A 25,634-nucleotide genomic window follows, 5' to 3' on the forward strand; every position below is an offset into this window, starting at 1 on the left:
CCAATTTTGGTGTCATCTGCAAACTTACTAACTGTACCTCTTATGCTCGCATCCAAATCATTTATGTAAATGACAAAAAGTAGAGGGCCCAACACCGATCCTTGTGGCACTCCACTGGTCAGAGGCCTCCAGTCTGAAAAATAATTCTCCACCACCACCCTCAGACTTCTACCTTTGAGCCAGTTCTGTATCCAAATGGCTAGTTCTCCCTGTATTCCATGAGATCTAACCTTGCTAATCAGTCTCCCATGGGGAACCTTGTTGAACGCCTTACTGAAGTCCATATAGATCACATCTACTGCTCTGCTCTCAATCTTCTTTGTTACTTCATCAAAAAGCTCAAGTTTGTGTGATTTCCCACATACAAAGCCATGCTGACTATCCCGAATCAGTCCTTGCATTTCCAAATACATGTACATCCTGTCCCTCAGGATTCCCTCCAACAACTTGCTTACCACCGAGGTCAGGCTCACCGGTCTATAGTTCCCTTACCACCTTTCTTAAACAGTGGCACCACGTTTGCCAATCTCCAATCTTCCGGCACCTCACCTGTGACTATCGATGTTACAAATATCTCAGCAAGAGGCCCAGCAATCACTTCTCTAGCTTCCCACAGAGTTCTCTGGTACACTTGACCAGGTCCTGGGGATTTATTCACCTTTAACCGTTTCAAGACATCCAGCACTTCCTCCTTGTAATCTGGACATTTTGCAAGATGTCACCATCTATTTCCCTACAGTCTATATCTTCCATATCCTTTTCCACAGTAAATACTGATGCAAAATATTCATTTAGTATCTCCCACATTTTCTGTGGCTCCACACAAAGGCCACCTTGCTGATCTTTGAGGAGCCCTATTCTCTCCCTAGTTACCCTTTTGTCCTTAATGTATTTGTAAAAACCCTTTGGATTCTCCTTAATTCTATTTGCCAAAGCTATACCATGTCCCCGTTTTGCCCTCCTGATTTCCCTCTTAAGTATACTCCTACTTCCTTTATACTCTTCTAAGGATTCACTCGAACTATCCTGTCTATACCTGATATATGCTTCCTTCTTTTCCTTAACCAAACCCTCAATTTCTTTAGTCATCCAGCATTCCCTATACCTACCAGCCTTCCCTTTCATCCTGACAGGAATATACTTTCTGTGGATTCTTGTTATCTCATTTCTGAAGGCTTCCCATTTTCCAGCCGTCCCTTTACCTGCGAACATCTGCCTCCAATCAGCTTTTGAAAGTTCTTGTCTAATACCATCAAAATTGGCCTTTCTCCAATTTACAACTTCAACTTTTAGATCTGGTCTATCCTTTTCCATCACTATTTTAAAACTAATAGAATTATGGTCACTGGCCCCAAAGTGCTCCTCCACTGACACCTCAGTCACCTGCCCTGCCTTATTTCCCAAGAAATTTCTCAAGTTTTGCACCTTCTCTAGTAGGTACATCCACATACTGAATCAGAAAATTGTCTTGTACACACTTAAGAAATTCCTCTCCATCTAAACCTTTAACACTATGGCAGTCCCAGTCGATGTTTGGAAAGTTAAAATCCCCGACCATAACTACCCTATTATTCTTACAGATAGCGGAGATCGCCTTACAAGTTTGTTTCTCAATTTCCCTCTGACTATTGGGGGGTCTACAATACAATCCCAATAAGGTGATCATCCCTTTCTTATTTCTCAGTTCCTCCCAAATAACTTCCCTGGATGTATTTCCACGAATATCTGCCCTCAGCTCAGCTGTAATGCTATCCCTTATCAAAAATGCCACTCCCCCTCCTCTTTTGCCTCCCTTTCTATCCTGCTGTAGCATTTGTATCCTGGAACATTCAGCTGCCAGTCCTGCCCATCCGTGAGTCATGTTTCCGTAATTGCTATGATATCCCAGTACCATGTTCCTAACCATGCCCCGAGTTCATCTGCCTTCCCTGTTAGGCCCCTTGCATTGAAATAAATGCAGTTTAATTTATTAGTCCTACCTTGTCCCTGCCTGCCCTGACTGTTTGACTCACTTGTTCTCAGCCGTACCAGTCTCAGATCGATCTCTTTCCTCACTATCTCCCTGGGTCCCACACCCCCCCCACCCACCAACCACCACCCACCCCACCCCCCACCCACCCCCCCCACCCCTCCCACCCACCACCCACCCCACCCCAACCCCCACCCACCCCACCCACCCCCCCAACCCCTCCCACCCACCACCCACCCCACCCCAACCCCCACCCACCCCACCCACCCCCCAACCCCTCCCACCCACCCCCCCCACCCCTCCCACCCCCACCAAAACAGCATACCTGTTTGAAATGGGAATATCCACAAAAGACTCCTGCTCTAGCTGCCTACCTCTCTTACCCTTCCTGGAGTTAACCCATCTATGTGACTGTATCAGAAACTTCCCTCCCTTTCTATAACTGCCATCCATCACATACTGTTCAAACATAGCTGTTTCAAATTCCTCATCGCTTCTACCTGTCTCTCCAACCGATCCACTCGATCTGATAAGATTTGCATCCAACAGCATTTATGGCAGATATAATCCGCAGTAACCCTTAAACTCTCTTTAAACTCCCACATCTGACAAGAAGTACATATCACTGCAAAGGCCATTTTTGCTCCTTCACAATCTACAGATCCAGAAAATAATACCGTCTTATTCCTCTACAAAACACTGCACCAGGTTAAATTAATGACTATGGCTTATATTTTAAGTTTAATCAAGAGACTTATCTCCAAAAACATATAATCAAGAAAGAATCCACTGTACCCACTACTGCAGCCTTTCTCTTGGACAGACTTAAAACAACAATTAACTTATTTGATTCTGTGTTGTGAACTTCGCCCAAACAAGTTCCTCCAAGATTAGTTGTGAATTTCACTGTTTGTTAATTTTCCCAGATACACTCCAATGTCCAGCGATACATGAATTCAAAAACAGCAAAGGCAGTAAGTGTGCAGGTTCTCTCTCTCTCTCTCTCTCTCCTGCACTGTCTGCACCATGTGTTTCCTTTGTCTGCTCTTCTCCCTTCTAAACTGCTGTTGTTTTGACTTTATTTTTTCCAAAGTTCCAAAACAAAGCAACAGCAAATAAAACAGTGATTGCTGCTCCTGGAATTCGAGCAAATCATCGCCAACATCTAAAATACCTCAAAAAAAGGAGCAGCTCTTACAGCCAGAAATTTTTCCCGTCCTCCATCTTGGATTACCCATGCTGTAAATCTCTATGATTCTAATCTACCTGGGCTACACATCTCTGGACACTATGGGCAATTTAACGTGGCCAGTCTACCTAACCTCCACATCTTTGGACTGTGGGAGGAAACCATGCAGACACAGGGAGAACGTACAACTCCACAGAGACAGTTGCACAAGAGTGGAATCGAACGCAGGTCCCTGGCACTGTGAGGCAGCAATGCTGAGCCACCACGCCATTTAGTTCTTTTGATCTAGGCTGTAAGTTTGGAGACAAGGCTACTGACCAGTCTCTTGTAAAAGAAAGCAGTACTTCTGCGCAGTGTTGCTCAGTTTGTAAAATTTGAATGAGGTCTCTCAAGTTTGTTCCCTCCCAATAATATCAAAGTTCAAGCAATGGCAGAACTGAAACAAAATCTCTGCATTAAAAAGAAGCACTCACCTTCAATATACTAAATAGATGACATGCCTTGTCTTTGAGGGGACCAAGATACCAATACCTGTAGAATGATAAAATTGAAGCAGCACTGTCAACACATGAAATACTAGGCAGAACAACAGAAATGTGGCCTTCAAAAAGAGTGGAAGTATTAAAGAAAGCAAAGAAACGTATTATATGTCATCTCCAGAAAAGTTCGCTGCCAAATGTAAAATATTTTTGAAATGTAGTCACTGTTCTAATGCAGAAAATGAATGCTTTGTTTTGTGCTCGTAAATGTGAAAATGAATAATTTGTTTATTGGCCTAATTTAATTTTTGAAGCTTCGTCTGGAGTGGGGTGGGGTGGAGTGTTTTATATCAGTAACAGAATCAAGGGTTATAGGAATAAGACAAGGAGCATTTTCAAATCAGCCATGATTTCATTGAGAGATGGAGCAGGCTTGATGGGCTGAATGGCCTACGTATGTTCCTACATCTTATGGTCTAACTACATGCACAATTCCAAAGTAAGGCATCTCCTACTGAACAGACAAATTCACTGCTGTTTAGAACTCCTCCCCGCCAAGCAGTGGAGGCTACATTATGAAATCGAATCTAAGGTGAGTTTAGACAGACTTTTGATAGACAAGCAAAGTAAAAGTCAGGGAGGTGACAGGGGCATGGAGGAAACTGGAACTAAAGTCACCATTGGATCAGCCATGATCTTACTGAATGGCTCAGTGGGCTCAAGAGGCCCAATGGTTTACTCTTGCTCCTAAGTTTTGTTTTTTATTTTTCTTCTTCCATGAAATATAACATTGCTGAGCCAAGAAGTTAATTTGTCAGATGTCTGCCAGGCACCTTGTCAATGACCTGAGAATGAGCCACTTGCACATAATATTCACATACTTGCACCACTCATATTGGAATTGGTTCTCTTCCAGTTGGACCTCGCCCTTCTGGCGGGGATAAGAAATCATTGTTGAGAGAAATATATATAATCACACTTAAGCTAATTTAATTTGCCATGAGTGTCTGGAAGTTTTTATAATGAATACAAATTTATTTTATCATGGTGTTAAAAAAACATATAGGGTAAACATATATATCGAATCTCAACTACTTTTTTTTAAACTGAAGAACTTCTCCCATAAAATATAACATTACTGAGCCAAGAGGGTAATTTGTCAGATGTCTGTCAGACACCTTGTCAATGACTTGAGAATGAGCTGCGGCACAGTGGCTCAGTGGTTAGCACTGCTGCCTCACAGCACCAGGGAGCTGGGTTTGATTCCCAGCTCGGGCGACTGTCTGTGTGGAGTTTGCAATTTCCTCCCACAATCCAAAGATGTGCAGGTCAGGTGAACTGATCATGCTAAATTGCCCATAGTGTTAGGTGCATTAGTCAGGGGTAAATATAGGATAAGGGAATGGGTCAGGGTTGGTTACTCTTCAGAGAGTCGGTGTAGACTTGTTGGGCCAAATGGCCTGTTTCCACACTGTAGGGAATCTAATCTAAATCTGAAAAAAAAAATAACTTAGCTTTAAGGTAATAGTATATGCTGTGAAACAAAAACAGAAATTGCTGGAAAAATTCAATAGATCTGGCAACACCTATGGAGAGCAAGCATAGGTAATGTTTCAGGTCCAGTGACCCTTCTTTAGAACTTATTGTAGCGAGCAGAACATTGGTATATATGCCAAAGACAGGGTTGGGGGGAAAGGGGCAAGAGCAAACAAAAAGGAGAAGGAGCCCAGATGGACAGCGAGAACAGCTAGACAGACAACAGGAGGGGAAAAAGGTCAGCCTTGGGGAATCAATAGCTGCTAACTGGGACTGGCAGTAGCCAACAATGGGTTGGTTGTGGTAGCAACCCATAGGGTGACAAGGCCTGGTGTGTCGGAGTTGGAGTAAGGACCTGGTAGATCTGCTGAGTTTTCACAGCAATTTCGGTTTTTGTTTCTGATTTCCAGTATCCATACTTCTTTGGTTTTTTGATACGCTGACAAATCTTGTATTTTCCACTGTGCACCTCTTACAGTTTTCTCTTACTTGCTGAGTTTTACAGATGCATCCCTGTAAGCTCCCCATCGCAGCCCAGACACTGCAAACACTGGACGGTCTTTATCACCCTGAAAATACAATCGGAAAAATTAGCTTCGGAACCTGAATTGCACAACTTTGCAACAAAGTCCCTCAAAACAAAATGAAATGCTCCCAAAAATTCAGGACAGTGGCTGCTCACCCGTAAAACTATTGTGCTCTTTATATTGTCATGTTAAAAGTTGCAACAATGAAAGAGGGCTTTGATAGTTTATTATGGAAGCATTGTTACATTTAATTTGCACTTCTGGCAATATATACTTTCTAAGATATTGCTTCATCATGCCTGTTAACATGTTCAAACTTATCTTCTAACTTTAATTTGTATGAGTCATCCAAGCTTTCTGTAAGGTGATTGTGAGGGAGGAGAAAGCCAGCACTAGGAGAAAGCGAGAAGGGTGGAGAGCAGAGGAGAGTGACGGCATAAACAGAGAGGGGAGAGAGGATAGACAGGAAGAGGGGGGGAGGGAGAGGGGGGAGAGAGAGGAGGGTAGAGAGGAAAGAGGGAGAGAGGGTTTGAAGAGAATGTGTGAGGAGAGTGAAGGGGAGATGAGTGAGAGGAAAGGGAGGATAGAGATGGAGAAAAGAGTGCTAGGGAGAGGAGGATGTCGGAAAGGAGAGACAAGGGTGCAAGAGGGAGAAAAGCTGATTGCAAATGGGGCAGCATGGTGGCTCAGTAGTTAGTACTGCCCCAACCCCGTCCAACAGCTAATTTTTCATTGCACCAGGGATCCAGATTCAATTCTAGCCTTGGGGGACTGTCTGTATGGAGTTTGTATATTCTCCCAGTGTCTGTGTGGGTTTCCTTTGGGTGCTCCAGTTTCCTCCCACAGTCTAACGATGAGCAGGTTAGGTGAACTGGCTGTGCTAAATTGCCTATAGAATTCAGGGATGTGTAATTTAGGCGCATTGGTCAGGAGTAAATATAGGGTAGATTAGACTATCTCCAGTATGGAAACAGGCCCTTCGGCCCAACAAGTCCACAGCAACCCTCTGAAAAGTAACCCACCCTTATAATTATCCCTGACGAACACACCTAACACCACAGACAATTTAGCATGGCCACTTAACCTGATCTGCACATCTTTGGATTGTGGGAGGAAACCAGAACGCTGAGAGCAAACCCACACAGACATAGGGTGAATGTGCAAACTCCACACAGACAGTTGCCTGAGGTGGGAATCGAACCCGGTTCCCTGGTGCTGTGAGGCAGCAGTGCAAACCACTGAGCCACCGTGCCACCCCAAGGGGAATAGGTCTGGATGGGTTACTCTTCAGAGGGTTGGTATGGACTTGTTGGGCTAAATGGCTTGTTTCCACAGGGATTCAATGAAGTTCTATGAAAGTGCAGGGTAGCAGTGAAGTAAGGGGAGGGGGGAAAAGTGAGGGGTTGGAAGGAAAAGGGGGAGAGTGGGGAAAGGGAGAGAAGAAGAAATGAGTGAGGGGAGAAGGGAAGATAAATTAAATTAAGGGGTAATTAGAAGATGGGGTGAGGAATAGAGCAAAGAAGATTGAAAAGGAAGGAGAGAAGGCTGGAGAGAGAAGAATGAGCGAAGCTGCAAGATTTGTTGTAGAGGAGTACTGTGAACATAAGAACGTAAAAATAGGAGGAGTAGGCCGTCTGCCCATCAAGCCTGCTCCGCCATTCAATAAGATCTTGACTGATCTTCTTGTGGATTCAGCACCACTTACCCACTCGCTCACCATAACCCTTAATTCCTTGATTATTCAAAAATCTATCTTTGTCTTAAAAACAAACAAACATTCAACAAGGTAGCTGAAAATGTGTTGCAGGTTAAAGCACAGCAGGTCAGGCAGCATCCAAGGGACAGGAAATTCGACGTTTCGGGCTAAAGCCCTTCATCAGGAATGAGGAAAGTGTGTCCAGCAGGCTAAGATAAAAGGTAGGGAGGAGGGATTTGGGGGAGAGACGATGGAGATGTGATAGGTGGAAGGAGGTCAAGGTGAGGGTGATAGGCTGGAGTGGGGTGGGGGCGGAGAGGTCAGGAAGAAAATTGCAGATTAGGAGGGTGGTGCTGAGTTCGAGGGAATCGACTGAGACAAGGTGGGGGGAGGGGAAATGAGGAAACTGGAGAAATCTGAGTTCATCCCTTCTGGTTGGAGGGTTCCCAGGCGGAAGATGAGGCGCTCTTTCTCCAACCGTCGTGTTGTTATGTTCTGGAGGAATCCAAGGACCTGCATGTCCTTGGTGGAGTGGGAGGGAGAGTTAAAGTGTTGAGCCACGGGGTGGTTGGTCCGGGCGTCCCAGAGGTGTTCTCTGAAGCGTTCCGCAAGTAGGCGGCCCGTCTCCCCAATATAGAGGAGGCCACATCGGGTGCAGCGAATGCAATAGATGATGTGTGTGGAGGTGCAGGTGAATTTGTGGCGGATATGGAAGGATCCCTTGGGGCCTTGGAGGGAGGAAAGGGAGGAGGTGTGGGCGCAAGTTTTGCATTTCCTGCGGTTGCAGGGGAAGGTGCCGGGAGTGGAGGTTGGGTTGGTGGGGTTGTGGACCTAACGAGGGAGTCACGAAGGGAGTGGTCTTTGTGGAATGCTGATAGGGGAGGGGAGGGAAATATATCCCTGGTGGTGGGGTCCGTTTGGAGGTGGCGGAAATGACGGCGGATGATATGCTGTATACGGAGGTTGGTGAGAACCAGTGGGGTTCTGTCCTGGTGGCAGTTGGAGCAGCGGGGCTCAAGGGCGGAGGAGCGGGAAGTGGAGGAGATGGGGTGGAGGGCATCGTCGATCACGTCTTGGGGGAATCTGCGGTCCTTGAAGAAGGAGGCCATCTGGGCTGTACGGTATTGGAACTGGTCCTCCTGGGAGCAGATGCGGCGGAGACGAAGGAATTGGGAATATGGGATGGCGTTTTTACAGGGGGTAGGGTGGGAGGAGGTGTAGTCTAGGTAGCTGTGGGAGTCAGTCGGTTTATAGTAGATGTCTGTGTTGATTCGGTCGCCCGAGATAGAAATGGAAAGGTCTAGGAAGGGGAGGGAGGAGTCTGAGACAGTCCAGGTGAATCTGAGGTCGGGATGGAAGGTGTTGGTAAAGTTGATGAACTGTTCAACCTCCTCGTGGGAGCACGAGGCAGCGCCGATACAGTCATCGATGTAGCGGAGGAAAAGGTGGGGGGTGGTGCCAGCGTAGTTGCGGAAGATGGACTGTTCCACATATCCTACGAAGAGACGGGCATAGCTGGGGCCCATGCGGGTGCCCATGGCAACTCCTTTAGTTTGGAGGAAGTGGGAGGATTGGAAAGAAAAGTTGTTCAGGGTGAGGACCAGTTCAGTCAGTCAAAGGAGGGTGTCAGTGGAAGGGTACTGGTTGGTGCGGCAGGAAAGGAAGAAGCGGATGGTTTTGAGTCCTTCGTGATGGGGGAATGGAGGTGTACAGGGACTGGATGTCCATCGTGAAGATAAGGCGCTGGGGACCGGGGAAGCGAAAATCATGGAGGAGGTGGAGGGCATGGGTGGTGTCCCGAACGTAGGTGGGGAGTTCTTGGACTAAGGGCAATCCTCCCACTTCCTCCAAAACCATGAACAACTTCTCTTTCCAATTCTCCCACTTCCTCCAAACTAAAGGAGATGCCATGGGCACCTGCATGGGCCCCAGCTATGCCTGTCTCTTCGTAGGATATGTGGAACAGTCCATCTTCCGCAACTACACTGGCACCACACCCCACCTTTTCCTCCGCTACATCGATGACTGTATCGGCGCTGCCTCGTGCTCCCACGAGGAGGTTGAACAGTTCATCAACTTTACCAACACCTTCCATCCCGACCTCAAATTCACCTGGACTGTCTCAGACTCCTCCCTCCCCTTCCTAGACCTTTCCATTTCTATCTCGGGCGACCGAATCAACACAGACATCTACAATAAACCGACTGACTCCCACAGCTACCTAGACTACACCTCCTCCCACCCTACCCCCTGTAAAAACTCCATCCCATATTCCCAATTCCTTCGTCTCCGCCGCATCTGCTCCCATGAGGACCAGTTCCAATACCGTACAGCCCAGATGGCCTCCTTCTTCAAGGACCGCAGATTCCCCCCAGACATGATCGACGATGCCCGCCACCGCATCTCCTCCACTTTCCGCTCCTCCGCCCTTGAGTCCTGCCCCTCCAACTGCCACCAGGACAGAACCCCACTAGTTCTCACCTACCACCCCACCAACCTCCGTATACAGCGTATCATCTGCCGTCATTTCCGCCACCTCCAAACGGACCCCACCACCAGGGATATATTTCCCTCCCCTCCCCTATCAGCGTTCCGCAAAGACCACTCCCTTCGTGACTCCCTCGTCAGGTCCACACCCCCCACCAACCCAACCTCCACTCCCGGCACCTTCCCCTGCAACCGCAGGAAATGCAAAACTTGCGCCCACACCTCCTCCCTTACCTCCCTCCAAGGCCCCAAGGGATCCTTCCATATCCGCCACAAATTCACCTGCACCTCCACACACATCATCTATTGCATTCGCTGCACCCGATGTGACCTCCTCTATATTGGGGAGACGGGCCGCCTACTTGCGGAACGCTTCAGAGAACACCTCTGGGACGCCCTGACCAACCAACCCCAACCACCTCGTGGCTCAACACTTTAACTCTCCCTCCCACTCCACCAAGGACATGCAGGTCCTTGGACTCCTCCATCGCCAGAACATAACAACACGACGGCTGGAGGAAGAGTGCTTCATCTTCCGCCTGGGAACCCTCCAACCACAAGGGATGAACTCAGATTTCTCCAGTTTCCTCATTTCCCCTCCCCCCACCTTGTCTCAGTCGATTCCCTCGAACTCAGCACCGCCCTCCTAACCTGCAATCTTCTTCCTGACCTCTCCGCCCCCACCCCACTCCGGCCTATCACCCTCACCTTGACCTCCTTCCACCTATCACATCTCCAATGCCCCTCCCCCAAGTCCCTCCTCCCTACCTTTTATCTTAGTCTGCTGGACACACTCTCCTCATTCCTGATGAAGGGCTTTAGCCCGAAACGTCGAATTTCCTGTCCCTTGGATGCTGCCTGACCTGCTGTGCTTTAACCAGCAACACATTTTCAGCTCTGATCTCCAGCATCAGCAGACCTCACTTTTTACTCGAAGATTCAACAAGGTAGCCTCAACTGCTTTACTGGGCAGGAAATTCCACAGATTGGCAACCCTCTGTGTGAAAAAGTCTTTCCTCAACTTAGTACTAAATCTGCTTCCCCTTCTTTTGAAACTATGTCTCCTAGTTCTGGTTTTATGACCAAACAAGTCAGAAGTTGAGATTGTAACCACACCTGTGGAACTTTATTAACCATACCACAGCATGATATCCCACACACATTTGCCAACTACAGACTCTGTCAATAGAACGAATCAGTCAGTAAGGCTTGGACCACTTGGCATGTGGATAAGTAAAGACAGTGGGAGAAATATTATTTGACAAACACAAATCATCAAGGAAAGATAGAGAAAAAGAAATGGTTTAACCTTATGCGTAATAAAGTGAAAAATGCCAATTTCAGGATGCAGGAATTGTACATTAAACACAATGTACCTGAAATCCATCATGAAAGGTAGAAGAAAAACATTAAAATGCAAAGAACTGGTAATGAAAATTAGAGATTTTCAGGAAGGAAGAACAGTTAATTATACACTATGAAAAATGGTGAATAAAAAATATTGGAATTATTTCTGTATCCCTTGTATTTTCATCTAGCAATAAGCTCTATAATATTTTTACTTCAAAGCAGTCACATTAGATTTGTTCACTACGTTTACTGTAAGATAGCAACACTTGAAGCAAGATAACAGTAACTACTACCCCAGATCCTGGTTTACCCATTCACAATGTCAGAAGAGACCTGTTAGTGCATTTTTATTTAATTTTCTTAAAGAGAGAAAAATTCCTGAGTAATAATAGCTATTGGAACTTATTCTGTAAGATTGCAGAAGTATGAGAATTACTGGGAAATATTTTTACCTTTATTTCCAGTACATCCAAGGGAATGGTCTCTCCTTTCACGATAGCAAGTGTGGCATTTAAAATGTGCCTGCAACAAAGAGCAGTGAAAAATGTGATCAAGATACAGAGAAGGCTGGAGCTCACTGCATCAATTAAAAGGCAATTTTAAACATCACAAAATACAAAAGGACTTGCCCAAAAGGCTGAAGATATAAATAGTTGTGAAGTTCCCTGATGGAGTATTTGCTTGCTGCACCATCAGGTTAAAACAATGCCACATGAGTCAAGAATCACAGAATTATTATAGTGCAGAAGGAGGTCACTTGGCCCTAGGATGTTTGTCACTGCAGCAATCATTGGAAAATTTTAAAAAATGAGACCTGATAAAGCTACTCCCTGGTCTGTCACTCTCCACTAGACTACCTGCTGAGGCATGCAGTGAGCTGATCTTTCCCAAGAGTTGGTGAAAAAGACAACTTCACCATCAAGCCAAGGATGTCAGCAGCACAAAAAATGAACCAGACTTAAACTCTTAACTATACTTAGCCAGCTGGATGATGGGAATGGTTTGTAATTGGCTTTTGTGGCTAAGAAGGGAGCAGAAAGGGAGATGACAAAAGAAAATAAATTAACCACGAGTACCACCTTCAGATTGCTACCTAACCCCTGATAGTGGTATGGGCATCAGGTAAAAATGATACTGCTCACATCTTAGTAAGTTTTCAAAAGGTATCTAGCTCACATATGATGAGAAACTGGAGAAACGGTGGTATCCATGAATTCAAATCATGAGTCCATGTCTTCATGAGAAGGGGGATAATTAGAAGGAAGTGATTATTTTATGAATTACCTGCAATACCGTCAAATGGATTTTCTACACACAGGTAGTTCTGCTATAACGCATATTTCATCAGCACAAATTGGCTATAACGTGATTGACAAATTGTGAACTTTGTATAATGCAAACTTTGTACTGAATGGGTACAGCGATTGTTTTATTAGCAATCATCTACAGTGTGATTTTCTAGAGCAGTTTTCCATAGCACAATTTTCTATAGGGCGAGATTAAGGAAGAACACAACTGCGGAAAGACCTACATTAACTTGCAATCCTCAGCTGGCTAAGTGGAATGAGGGTAACAGAAGAATGCGACATATCCTGACTTCACTAGCTGAAAATGTGAAATTGTAAGGGTGGACATGATCTCTCCCCTTTTCCATTAAACATAATAAAACACAGCATTAACATTTAGCAACACGTTAATAATTCTAACATTAGTGATCAGGAGCAAAATGGAATGCTGCCCACAGGAAACCAAGAGGAAAGCTGATTCACAATCACTTTACACACAACTGGACACAAAGCTTAGAATGTATTAGCTTCTTACAATGTCTAACCATGTCCCATAATCTGTATTTCCTTGTTACAGTAACTCAAAACTTTAGTTGTATTTTACCTGGCCTGTTCTTTGTTGGTAGAATACAGTGACTGGCTCAAGGAGTTCATCTTTCCCAATGGAATAAATCCTATGGGGATCCTGCTAAAGACAGCCTAAGAAGAATGGAAGCACAGCAAATATATAAACATATTTTTCTCTCCAGAAAACTCGAAACAGTGAGTGTTTTCTTAAGCAATCAGTGGTCAAATGAGAAAGATTATTGCTGACTAATTATTTTATCTCCTCAAATCCAATATTGCACTCCTGAAAATGGAAAATGACCTTCTAATCAGGCTCATCATCTCAACAGCTAAAATATCAACATGTCGCTATGTTTAAAAAGATGTGAGTAAGTAGTTTTAAAAACAGATACTTTCTACAAATTGGTTGTCTTTGGAATTGTGACTGTCTTCCCTGCTTTTACACGAGCCTTGGCTCAAGAATAATTATAATTCTTATTCTATGTATTTGCACCAGTACACATTGAGTCTTAATAATGAACCGCGATATTAAATGCTTACCTCATCCTCTCGACGAAGAAGTCCAGTTATTACCTAAATGTTTAAAGAGAAAATGGTGAAAGCACCATCCAGCATCAGTACCTCTACAGCAAAGTGTTTGTTGTCCTCCAACAGATTTCAGGTTACTTAATAAAATTCAGTATGTCAGTTGATGTAACACGTGCAAGAGTTCGATATTGGCATGCAAGCATCATTACATACATGCATATTTGGCACTTGCATAAAAGTGTTTTACAAGATTAGACCCTGTTCTATTACATACAGATTCAATTTTTGCAAAACACCAATTTTTGTTATATTATATGAATCAGTGGCAGCAAACATCAGCTGTGTCTGAGCTTCAAGTATTTATCCAGTCATAAGTATTTCGTGAAGGAGGTCAGTTCCACGGAAAAGAGCCAAAGGCCAGTCTAGCAGGCTGAAACATTTTTTTGGCACTTGTATTTATAATGAACAATTTTCAATGAACGCAAAGAAATAGAATGTTTGAAATAATCACTAATAATAAAAGGCGCTATGAAGGAATGCCAATTAGTCATTTGTCTTGGGCGCATGAGATATCATGTCATACTAACTTGGTTGAGTTTTTTTGAAGAAGAGACAAAAAAGATTCTTGAAGGCAGAGCAGTAGACATTGCCCATATACGATTTCAGCAGAGCATTCAATTTGATACAAAATTGGCTCGAAAGTAGGAGACAGAGGGTGAAGGTGGGGGTTGTTTTACGGACGGGAGGCCAATGACCAGTGATGTGCCGCAAATATTGGTGCTGGGTCCACCTGTCTTTTATATAATCATTTGGATATGAATATAGGAGGCATAGAGATGTACAGCATGGAAACAGACGCTTCAGTCCAACTCGCTTATACAGACCATATATCCTAAATTAGTCTAGTCCTATTTTCCAGCACTTGGCCAATATCCCTCTAAATCTTTCCTATTCATATTCCCATCCAGATTTTTAAAAAATATTGTAATTGTACTAGCCTTCACCACTTCTTCTGGCAACTCATTCCATATACACCCCACCCACTGCATGAAAATGTTGCCCCTAAGATTTCTTTTAAATCTATCACCGCTCACCTTAAAACTACGCCCTTTAGTTTTGGACTCCCCTACCCTGGGGAAAAGACTTTGTCTATACCCCTCATGATTTTATAAACCTCTATAAGATCACCCCTCAGCCTCCGACTCTCCAGGAAGAATAGCCCCAACCTATTCAGCCTCTCTCTGTAGCTCAGGCCCTTCAGCCCTGGCAATAGCCTTGTAAGGCTCTTCTGAACCCTTTCAAATTTCACAACATTCTTCCAAGAGCAGGGAGACCAGAATTGCACACAATATTCCAAAATGGCCTCAACAAACTTCCTGTACAGCTGCAACATGACCTCCCACTCCTATACTCAATGCTCCGACAATTAAAGGCAATCATATCAAATGCATTCTTTTCTACCCCATCTACTTCGACTCCACTTTCAGGGAACAATGAACGTGCACTTCAAGGTCTCTTTGTTGAGCAACACTCTGCAGAACCCTAGCATTAAGTATATAAATCCTGCTCTGAATTGCCTTTCGAAAATGCAGTACCTCACATTTACCTACATTAAATTAGATTCCAAAATTAGACAGCATAGGTTTAAGGTGAGAGGGGAAAGATTTAAAAAACCTAAGAGGCAACTTTTTCACACAGAGGATAGTGTGTGTATGGAACGAGCTGCTAGAGGAAGTGGTGGAGGCTGGTACAATTATAACATTTAAAAGGCATCTGGATGTGTCCATGAATAGGAAGGATTTAGAGAGATATGGGCCAAATGCTGGCAATGGAACTAGATTTATTTAGGATATCTGGTCATCATGGAGGAGTTGGACCAAAGGGCTGTTTCCAAGCTGTACAACTCTATGACTCCATAACAAACTTATAGATACTCCAGATTTGATTCATTCCTTCCTCCAATCTATCAGTTCTGATACTGAATCACAACTGCTGCACCTTGAATAGTAACTTCTTGTCAATTCTAAGTAAAGGAGGAGAACCTGAGCAAAAAGTGTCAGGGGAAAGAAAGACAGGACCAAACAACATTCTTATCAAAGCAAATGTTCAACTCCACAAGCCCTGGGTGTAATACCTAATTATGTGTAGTTGACAGTACTCTTTTAGCAGTCTGACAAAGATGATACTTGCCACAGAGTCTGAAGAGTAGAGAGAGTGAAGGAGTGACGAAAGGTGACAGTGGGAGAAAAAGATGACAGCAGGAGAGAGAGGCTGTAAGGGATGGGGGTGCAGTCAGTGCAAGGCAGAAGAAGTAGGCAAGAGACAGGAGAAACAGCACAGAGAGAAAAACATTCCTCATTGGCAGTCAGTCACTGATCTTCGTGAAATTGTATACATCCTTGAGTTCTCTACTTGCATTTGCTTCTTTAGCTTTGTCATCTGCCTTGCTGCAAAACAGACTCAGAGAAATAGGCCTTAATGTGATAATGCACTGGACCAATCTTTCTAACTGTTGAAGTCAAAGCCTTTCTTCTTGAAGTAGGCTTTCTGAGCATCTTTCTAGTGGCCATATCTGTCACGTCAAGGACAGATTCCTACTCAGAGTCGAAACCAAGTACAGATTTAACAGGGAGCTTCTCAACCTACAAAGGCTGAAAATGAAAATGAATGTCAAGCACACAAGTATGACAGACCTTCAATATGAGATGACTGTGCTATCCTGGCACACACAGAATATGGTTTGTAAGCTATCCTTGACCTGTTCAAAGAAATGTATCAACCCTTAGCACAGCCAATAATACAAAGACCCTTTTCCAACCAAAACAGGAGTTTGCACCAGATCTCCCCAGCCTCACTTCCTGGAGCTACTCCACCCAGCTCAACTGTCATGAGTCTCAGGAGGAAGTGAGGACTGCAGATGCTGGAGATCAGAGCTTAAAAATGTGTTGCTAGAAAAGCGCAGCAGGTCAGGCAACATCAAAGAAACAGGAGAATCGATGTTTCAGGCATAAGCCCTTCTTCAGGAAGAAGATTTTCCGGAAGAAGACAACTACAGATACGTCAGGGTGTACCACCAATCTGGACACAATTTCCTACATGGGTCACCATGGATAAACAACAAAAATCAACTTTCATCATATGGGGCGGCACGGTTGCTCAATGGTTAGCATTGCAGCCTCACAGTGCCAGGGACCCGGGCTCAATTCTGTGTGAAGTTTGCACGTTCTCCCCAGGACTGCATGGATTTCCTCTGGGTGCTCCAGTTTCCTCCCACAATCCAAAGATGTGCAGGTCAGGTGAATTGGCCATGCTAAATTGCCCATAGTGTTAATTGCATTAGTCAGAGGGAAATGGGTCTGGGTGGGTTACTCTTTGGAGGGTCGGTGTGGACTTGTTGGGCCGAAGGGCCTGTTTCCACACTGTAGGGAATCTAATCAAATCCTGGAAATGCTCAACTTACGGAAATTCTACACAAGGTTGCAGGAAAATCAAGGATGATAGTAGGAAGATCCATTACTGAGTTTATAATCAAAATACTCTATATCCAGCCACAAGCAGATATTCTGCTTTTCCACATGCACCAATTCTCAGCTTGGAGGAAAGCCAACGCCAATCTGCTATGAGGTAACAGGGTGATTTTCCAGTGGTTTCTTTCTGAACTCCATTGGCTCTTTATAAGCTAAGAATCAAACTTATACCCTCCCACTCCCGTGCACAACACTCTGACCTTCCCAAAACTACATTTCCATCAGTGGGGACCTTTGGATGAAATTAATTCGCCAACATCTTCCCTTTCTGTCAACTGTGTGCCATTTCAGAGTAAATTTGTTTAAATTATAAAATGTCATATGGGTGCATATCTGCACAGGACTGATACTTCAAAGTTTTACTATACCTCTTGTAAGGTGCCATCCCCTCCAGCAACAATAATCATATCAGTGTCTTCCATCAACTCCAAGAGTTTCTTCGCCTGGCCCTCATAATCAGTCTGCAACAGGAACAGGGAAAAGATCACCTGAGTTGTTCAGAACATGTAGAACAACGACAAGTTCAGCAAACCCAACACATTTCACTACATTTTAAAGTAAATCCTCAATTGTTATTAATTCCAATTACAAATCAAGCAAACAGGGACAAAACCTTAAGATATTTTGTAGCTTATTCAGAAGAGGTTAAACAATATAACATTTCAGAGAGAACAACAGGTAAAAAGAGGAATATGACACACAGAACCAAAAGGTCTCAGTGAAACTACTGAGGATAGAAGGTAGATGTAGCAGGATGAACTTCGTTATTACATGTAGCAGATGGAATTTATAAACTAAAACTAAAAATATGCCCTCTTATTTAGTCGCTTCCAGGGGTTAAACACTCTATACCATCAGTTCTTAGCCTCCTAAAGTGTTCATAAGTTGATTGGTTTTGGTCATTAGATATTACAAGGTTAGATTTTGGTCACCAAATAAAATTCCAATGTTCATGCTTATTTAAATGTACTACCAGTACTGTCATTTTCTGTAATTAGTCAGAGCTAATTTATATTTTAAAAATCTTGTCAAGTTGCTGTTGGTCTTCACTGAGCTCTCCAATGCTTATTAGCATCAAACTCTCTCTTCTTGCTGCCTGACATGTCATCTCAAGTGAAATCTTGGATGGTCTGGAGACAAAATTATCTCAAGATTTAGAAGTGTGGATAAGTTTGGCCAGAGATTAATCAGTTTATTTCAGGGATCAACTTTATTGAGCGCAGCAGTTTATTTCAAGGGATAGTCCTAACCATATAGATTCTCTGGAGGGAAGATGCAAGTTTGGATTCATAATGGTAACAGAGGTACTTCTGAAGCCTTGTCTACTGCTACTTCTGGCCACTTGTAGTTGCTGATTTTAACTCTATATCACTCAGTCATGGTTCAGCTGAAAAGTTCATCATGTGCTGTCTGAAACATTTAGTCCAAATAGAGGGGATTGCCCAAAGAGTACCAAAACCATGCTGTTTGGCCAATAGCTGAAATTTTACAGTCTGTACTACTCAGGATCAGAAGTAGGGCAGTACATGGAACATAAATTACTGATACCTACAGCACCAATCCAGTATGCAATTTTAAGATTAGCCTCTTTATAATGTTGTGGACAAAATGTCAGGTGCTACAGTATAATTTAAAACACATGGCAGGCAGTATTATTTGAAGTTTCAAAAACAGTAAAGAGTGCAAGAATTTAGAAAATGAATCAATTGGGGTCAATAAAATTGTATTGAAGGATATGAGCTTGAGATTGGCCTTCTCTGAAATAAACATCGCAGAACCACAGGGAGGAGGTAGCAATTATCATAACAGTTAACCTGGAATCAGTATCAGAAAAATTTTAATTATTATAGCAGTTCAACAAAGATAACAAAGTGCATTACCTTTCAGTAACGCAATCTAGTAAACATTCTATTTTACCTTCCTTCTCACTTTAAGAAAATACTTGTACATATTACCATGAATTTACATGCAGAGGAGTTCAATCCCTATTTTCATGTAGAAGTATTAGTTTACTAACATCCTTATGACATTCAGCTCTAAAGAATAATTTCTTCATTTTGTGTGTATACATCACCACGCATTCCTGAACTCTACTAACCTGATGACATAAGGCAGCCCATAGAGGGAAAGAATACTCATGGTAGGCCCTTCTAAGACCTGTCCCCTAACTCCATTTAAGGTTGAAGCTCTGAAAAGGAAGGTTATATAGGATTCTGGATGCAGGCAGAAAGCCAACAGCTCAACATCATGACAGCACTTTCTTCCTAATGTGTCATTCACTCAATGGCAACAAAGTAGGTCACTTTTTTGAGTGAGAACGCTGTAAACACTGTACATTCTTTGGACAATTTTCAGGTATCACTGAATTCTAGCATAACGGCACAGAGAACACACAGCATTTTGGAGACCATTCCCTCCACGACTCCCTTGTCAGATCAACGCCGCCCCCTCCCTATCACTCCTGCCACTGCAGGAATTGCAAAACCTGTACCTACACCTCTGCCCAAGACCCCAAAGGATCCTTCTACATTCAACAGAAATTTACCTGCACCTCCACAAATGGCATTCACTGTATCCATTGCACCCAATGTGGTCTCCTCTACATTGGGAAGAAAGGACACCAACTTGTGGATTGTTTCAGGGAACATCTCTGGGACACCCACACCAACCAACCCCACCATCCCATGGCTGAACACTTCAACTCCCTCTCCCACTCCACCAAGGACATTCAGATCCTAGGCCACCTCCATCTCCAAACCCCAACCATCTGATACCTGGAGGAAGAATGCCTCAAGTTCTGCCTTGTGACCCTGCAACCACATGGAATTAATGTGGATTTCAACAATTTCCTTATTTCCTCTCTCCCCACCTTATCACAGTCCCAAGCCTTCAACTCAGCACCGCCCTCTTGACCAGTCCATCATCTTTCCCATCTATCTGCTCCACCCTCCTATCCGACCTATCACCTTCTCCCCAACCTTCATCTACCTACTGCCTTCTCAGCTACCTTCCCTGCAGCCCCAACCCCCTCCCAATTATCTCTCAGCCCTCCGGCCCAAAGCCTCATTCCTGATTGAAGGGCCCATGCCTGAAATGTCTATTCTCCTGCTCCTTGGGTGCTGCCTCACCTGCTGTGCTTTTCCAGCAACACACTCTTGACTCTGATCTCCAGCATCTGCAGTCCTCACTTTCTCCTCCTCAAATCACTGAATGGCATATTCCTATGTTTCTAAACCACTGTTTTCAGGGCCCATGAAGGTGTAATGAGCCACAGCTGCTCAGCATAGGCCTGACATGGTGTGGTGATAGTGGGCCTGCCTCTGGGCCAGGAGGCTTAGGTTCAAGTCCCTTCTGCAGTAGAAATGTGTAATAACATTTCTGAGCAAGTTGAATTAAACAATCTGAAGGCACTCTGACAACTATTTGAGAGACACACTTGCATAATAAAGGTAAAGGTGCCTTCGCCCCACAGGGGTATAGGGCTGCTCTCTCGTTAGAGAGAGATGACTGGTGGTAAGTTTAACCTGAGGGTCGCTACACCTCGCACAGGAGGTGAGGTTGAGAAGACAGAACTTTAATGTGATCCCAGTTGGTGTGGGAATTGAATTTGTTTTGCTGGCATCAATAAAACCGGTCATTCAGTCGACTGACTTCCCTGCTACTAATAATGAACCTTTTGAACATTCTCAACTTTTAGCCGACTCTGACTTTTCTGTGCTTGGTCTGCTGCAACAAAGCTGAACACTGGGACTGCATCTATCGAAAAGGCACTAAATAGTCTTTTGAACTCTGAGTTCAACAATCTTCTATTTAACTTGTGCTTTCTATTTTACTGCGTTTTCATTGCTGGTTTCTTTTCTCACCACTTGTCTTTGCTTTCAAAATGAAAGCTTTTCAGGATCTTGTCATTCACACTTTCTCTAGACATATCTTTTGTTTATTTACTTGTCCAATCACCACTCATTTTGCCCTTGCACATAAAATATTTTGGCATTTCATCTCTCTGCCATCCCACCCTATCACAGACCTCCCATTTTGTTGTTCTTCCCATCCCCTTTACACTCTCAAAACCTACATTTCTAACCGTCGAGTTCTGATGTTGGGTCTTAGTGCTGTTTCTCTTTCCATAAATACTGCCAGATCTGCTGAGAACGTTGTGATTTTTGTTTTTAATTTCAGATTTCTAACATCCATAGTATTTTGCTTGTGTACATTCAGATAGTAGAACCCTATCTGTCTTATGCAGACATTATACAAGGGAATATTCAGCTACAATCAGTAATCTGCTGGCCAGTCAGAAATAACTACTTTACCATGTACTGCTTTATTGTAGCAATCCATTTGTAATAGTCACCAATATTTTAAAATGTACTTAACCCTTCATTTTGCAGCCTAATGTGACCATTGCAAGTTAGAAGTCAAGACAAGTCTTATGAATAAGTTCTCACTCTAAGCAGCATATCTCAAATCCCAACTTCAGATAAATAGATATTTTTCAGATTCATCAAATTAGTTAAATTAAATCTTTATTTTCATCTATTAGAAGTCATGCATTAAAGACTGTGAACCAGCTATCTTTGTGATCCTTGAACATGTGCTTCATATCTCAGGGTGAAAATTAATAACTGGACATCATTTCATCTTTGGTTTCTGTCACTCATAATGCAATCATATGCATGATCCAATTTTTTGATTGAATTCTCACCTTAACCACCGTTACATCAAGTCCAGCAAGATGCAAAATTGGTGCTGCATTCTTTTCAAAGAGACTTCTTGCTTTCCTGAAAAGATTAAACATAAAACATTTGGGATTAAGCAGTTTCTTGAACCCTACTTTCAAAAGATGTGCTAACAGCGGACTTACACATACTTTTAACAAGTTAATCAAGAGTGTTCTAGCGATTTGCATATTAAACAAATGAGCTGGGACCAGATACTGAACTACTTATTAGAGTCTGACAGTAACTCTCTCCAATCTGTCATTGACAGCTCTTCCACACTACACCTTTAACAGTTTCCATTGCAGAATGTGGGAAATTTTAAAAAATTTGTCCAACTTAGTTTGTCCTGTTTTCTACACTGCACTGGTAACTACTCTTCAAAGGTAGCTCTGACTGAAGTACTTTGAGGTATCCTGAGTTTATGAAAGGGAGTGATGTGGCATTGCATATTGCATTCATTTTGATGCCAAAGTAATATACTCAAATAATCAGGCCTTTAATATGTTTCAATAATTAGACTGAGTATCTATCCAAGTTTCTACTCTGACTCATTGTGTTGTGAATGTGTTTAGACGCCAGAGGGATTACATTTTGTTACTGTTACATCTGACTGTGGAGACGGTCACACAGTTTAATTTTCTAGATAAACAAATTAGAAGTCATCCAGATATATACTGGTAGAGCTAGTGAAAATGGAAGACTTAAAGCACTATGTATTAATGATTCTCTAGACTAAAACAGTACTGACAACAATTTTGTTCTTTGTTGCCACAATGCTGATACATAATAAGTGATTAACCACATTCATAACATGCAATATTTCTAATGAGAAATATAAGAAACACTGCCATCCTTTAATATTTAATAAAACTGCCTCAGAGAAATCTCTTACCCTTTGCAAGCAGCAGGATTGAGAAAGACAGTGGCTTTCTTCACCTTTGCACTGATTGGCAGTAGCTGGTTTCCATACTCCTAAGCAGAAATACAAATGTTAAAGAAAAAGAGCTGTTTTGTGGCACAGTGGTAGTGTCCCTACCTCTGGACTGGGAGGCCCAAGTTCAAGTACCACTTTTTCCAGAGGTATGTAATAACATCACTGAACAGGGTGTTTCGGAAAATAGGTTCAATACAATAAAATAACATAAAATGCTGATCAGAGAATGTATGCAAACTGAGGAAGGAAAAGCAAAAATCTCTCATGGAATCAACAGGGATTCAGACAACTGGGTTGAAAATCTCAGTCTCACCAAAGAAATGTTTATAAATGATTAAATTTGGAAATAAAAATGATATACTGGTGCAGTTGGGGCTTCTACCCTATCCCGGAATAGACAGACATGTTTTTGGGTAATAGTGAGGACATTTTCACTCAAAATCGGACACATACTGTGCTTGACATTGAAATGATTTGGTGGAAAGTCTGCCCGGAGTTTTGCTTTACATCTAACCTATACCATACCTGACACAGGAGTGCTAAGTACTGACAATGAAGTTAAAACATCGTTAATAACACTCTACCCCTTTACAAAGGCAACTACAAAATGCATCCAACAATACAAGTTGGAATTTTGATCAACAATCTGATATTTCATTAATGCTGCCTAGTTTATTTATTTAAAAATATTTCACCTTGACTACTACAATGAAACACATATTAATAAAATCACAAAATTTTCAAGTTGGTAATAAAGGCCCTTGAGAGTAGATTAACTGTCATATCAACTCAAATAAGTTACTACCCAGAAAATGCTTTGAAACTTTAAGCATCATAAATAAGCAGCTTACATTTATTTATTTATTTCCGAGTTTTAAGTTTCCATTCTGATCAACATCTGCCAATATAATGGTAGCTTTGTGCTCAGTACAGTTGAAGAAACAGAATCGAGAAATGCATTGTATTTTACAAAAGTGCAATAACCTGCATGCATTTATATATAGGCTAATACCAGTGGTGCACCAAGGCCACGCACTAATAAAATACCAGAAAGTGTTAAAATTGCAATTACAAAAAAAATTATTAAAATTAAATGCATATTTGTGGTTTTGAGATATGCTAAAGATCCTAACTTGGAGCTAGCTGAACATTTTAAATATTCAGACTCAACTGTCAGACAGCTAAGTCTCAGGACTCATGGAGGAAATCTTCACAAGTCTATCAGGTCATTTGCAACCCAAGATTCAACACAACAGGAAAACAAATCTACACACCAGTGTCAGAATACTGTCATGCTGGCTCTCTAATAGTTAGAGATAGGGACCTCACCAACCTTTTCAGGTTAGGCTTTATGGAATTATACAGGAGGTTATTAAATCATTCCTGAAAACACCGTGTTTGTGGTGCTGACACAGTCATATAGAATCTACTATAGGTAATAGCCTACAAACATAACAGCAAAAATTGATTGCTCACATTTTTCAATTGGATGGGAGTAGGTTGTCCGAAGTAGCAGAATAAAGCATAATCCTTAGTCAAGGTAGGTAAAGATACATTAGGAGCAATAGTCCTCTTGGAGCACAGGTTTAGTAATGTACCAATTGCTCTTGCAACTTCAATGTTTGGCAGGAGGTATGATGCCATGACAGAGTCAAATGGACATAAAAGTCATTTCTTAAAATCTGCATCTAATGAGAGGCGATCAAGAACAAAAAGATATCCAAGCAGCAAAAAGTATACTATTAGGCAATAGGACTGTTACAAAAAAACCTTCAGGTTTGCACTGAATAGTCTTTTGGGTTTGACATCACCAGTCTCTTCCAAATAGCCCTTAAAATAAAGATGTTACCTTTATGTCCAAAGTTTAGTCACGATAATATAAACTGGTAGATTCATCGCAATTAAAAATGCAATGTTGCACGAACTGGATACTGTAATCTTGTATCCACATACATTCTGCAATACAAACAGAAAGTGCTGGAGAAACTCAGGAGGTCTGACAGCATCTGTGGAGAAACAGCATTAACATTTCAGATCCAATATGATTACTTTTCAGAACTCAAGAAAAATTATAAACTGAACAATTAACCCAAAGCCTCAGCAACTACACAGTTTAATTACAGACGCTAACTAATAAGCAAAAGAAAGTCTAATAATTTCCGATTGCCTTACCTCTGCCTGTTGACATGCTGCCCTGCGCAAGAGATTGTCCCTAAATAATACATTAGAAGATATGTTAAGGGACTATATGGAATTACAAACATTGTTATTGAAAGTACTGTTAATAATAAACTTTATAGCAATAATTGCAAACATTTGTGTGAAAATATTCCACCAGACTTTAACTTTTAACTTGATAATATTTTTAATGTTCTTCAAAGTTGGGCAGAATAGTTAGTGATCTAATACTAACTATAAAATTATAATTGTTGAGCAGTTCCATTATAGGGTAAACGCCAGGCAAATGTCTTGAGCCTTGTTTGCACATCCTGCTTATCACACCTAAATAGCATATCTGTTTTAAACAGAATTAAAATTGTGTTATGCCTCAGGCAACACTTGAACAATCATAAGACAATGATTTTTTTTGGCATTAATTCTTCCTTGGTCTGATATTAGCCTCCTTGAACAACCAGCTCTCTAATAAATTTAGATTAATTTGTCTTTTCATAATTATTTGATTTATAGGGTCTCAACCTAGTTCGTTTGATTTAAGATCTTAGGTTTGACAATTACCTGCCGTTATAGAAATAATCCAAAATGAGTTAGCAAAACTGTGGCAGGTAGAAGTCATTGTGGGAAGTTCAAGTAATCTACTTCAAATCCAGAAAAGACTAT

The 25,634-nt window shown here is 42.4% G+C and overlaps 1 protein-coding gene across 1 annotated transcript in view; it reads right to left on the reverse strand.

The window, feature by feature from the left end:
- agk (acylglycerol kinase) overlaps positions 1–25,634 on the reverse strand; it is a 46,668-nt gene that overhangs the window by 16,093 nt on the left and 4,941 nt on the right. The window contains exons 2-10 of the mRNA XM_060839411.1: positions 24,969–25,008; positions 22,755–22,834; positions 21,847–21,922; positions 17,510–17,602; positions 13,627–13,659; positions 13,124–13,218; positions 11,686–11,755; positions 5,663–5,742; positions 3,632–3,689 (exon numbers count right to left, since the gene is read on the reverse strand). Of these exons, the coding sequence (XP_060695394.1) occupies positions 3,632–3,689; positions 5,663–5,742; positions 11,686–11,755; positions 13,124–13,218; positions 13,627–13,659; positions 17,510–17,602; positions 21,847–21,922; positions 22,755–22,834; positions 24,969–25,008 (625 nt within the window). The remainder of the gene's footprint in view (positions 1–3,631; positions 3,690–5,662; positions 5,743–11,685; positions 11,756–13,123; positions 13,219–13,626; positions 13,660–17,509; positions 17,603–21,846; positions 21,923–22,754; positions 22,835–24,968; positions 25,009–25,634) is intronic.

The sequence above is a fragment of the Hemiscyllium ocellatum genome, chromosome 19, assembly GCF_020745735.1.
Source record: "Hemiscyllium ocellatum isolate sHemOce1 chromosome 19, sHemOce1.pat.X.cur, whole genome shotgun sequence".
NCBI lineage: Eukaryota > Metazoa > Chordata > Chondrichthyes > Orectolobiformes > Hemiscylliidae > Hemiscyllium > Hemiscyllium ocellatum.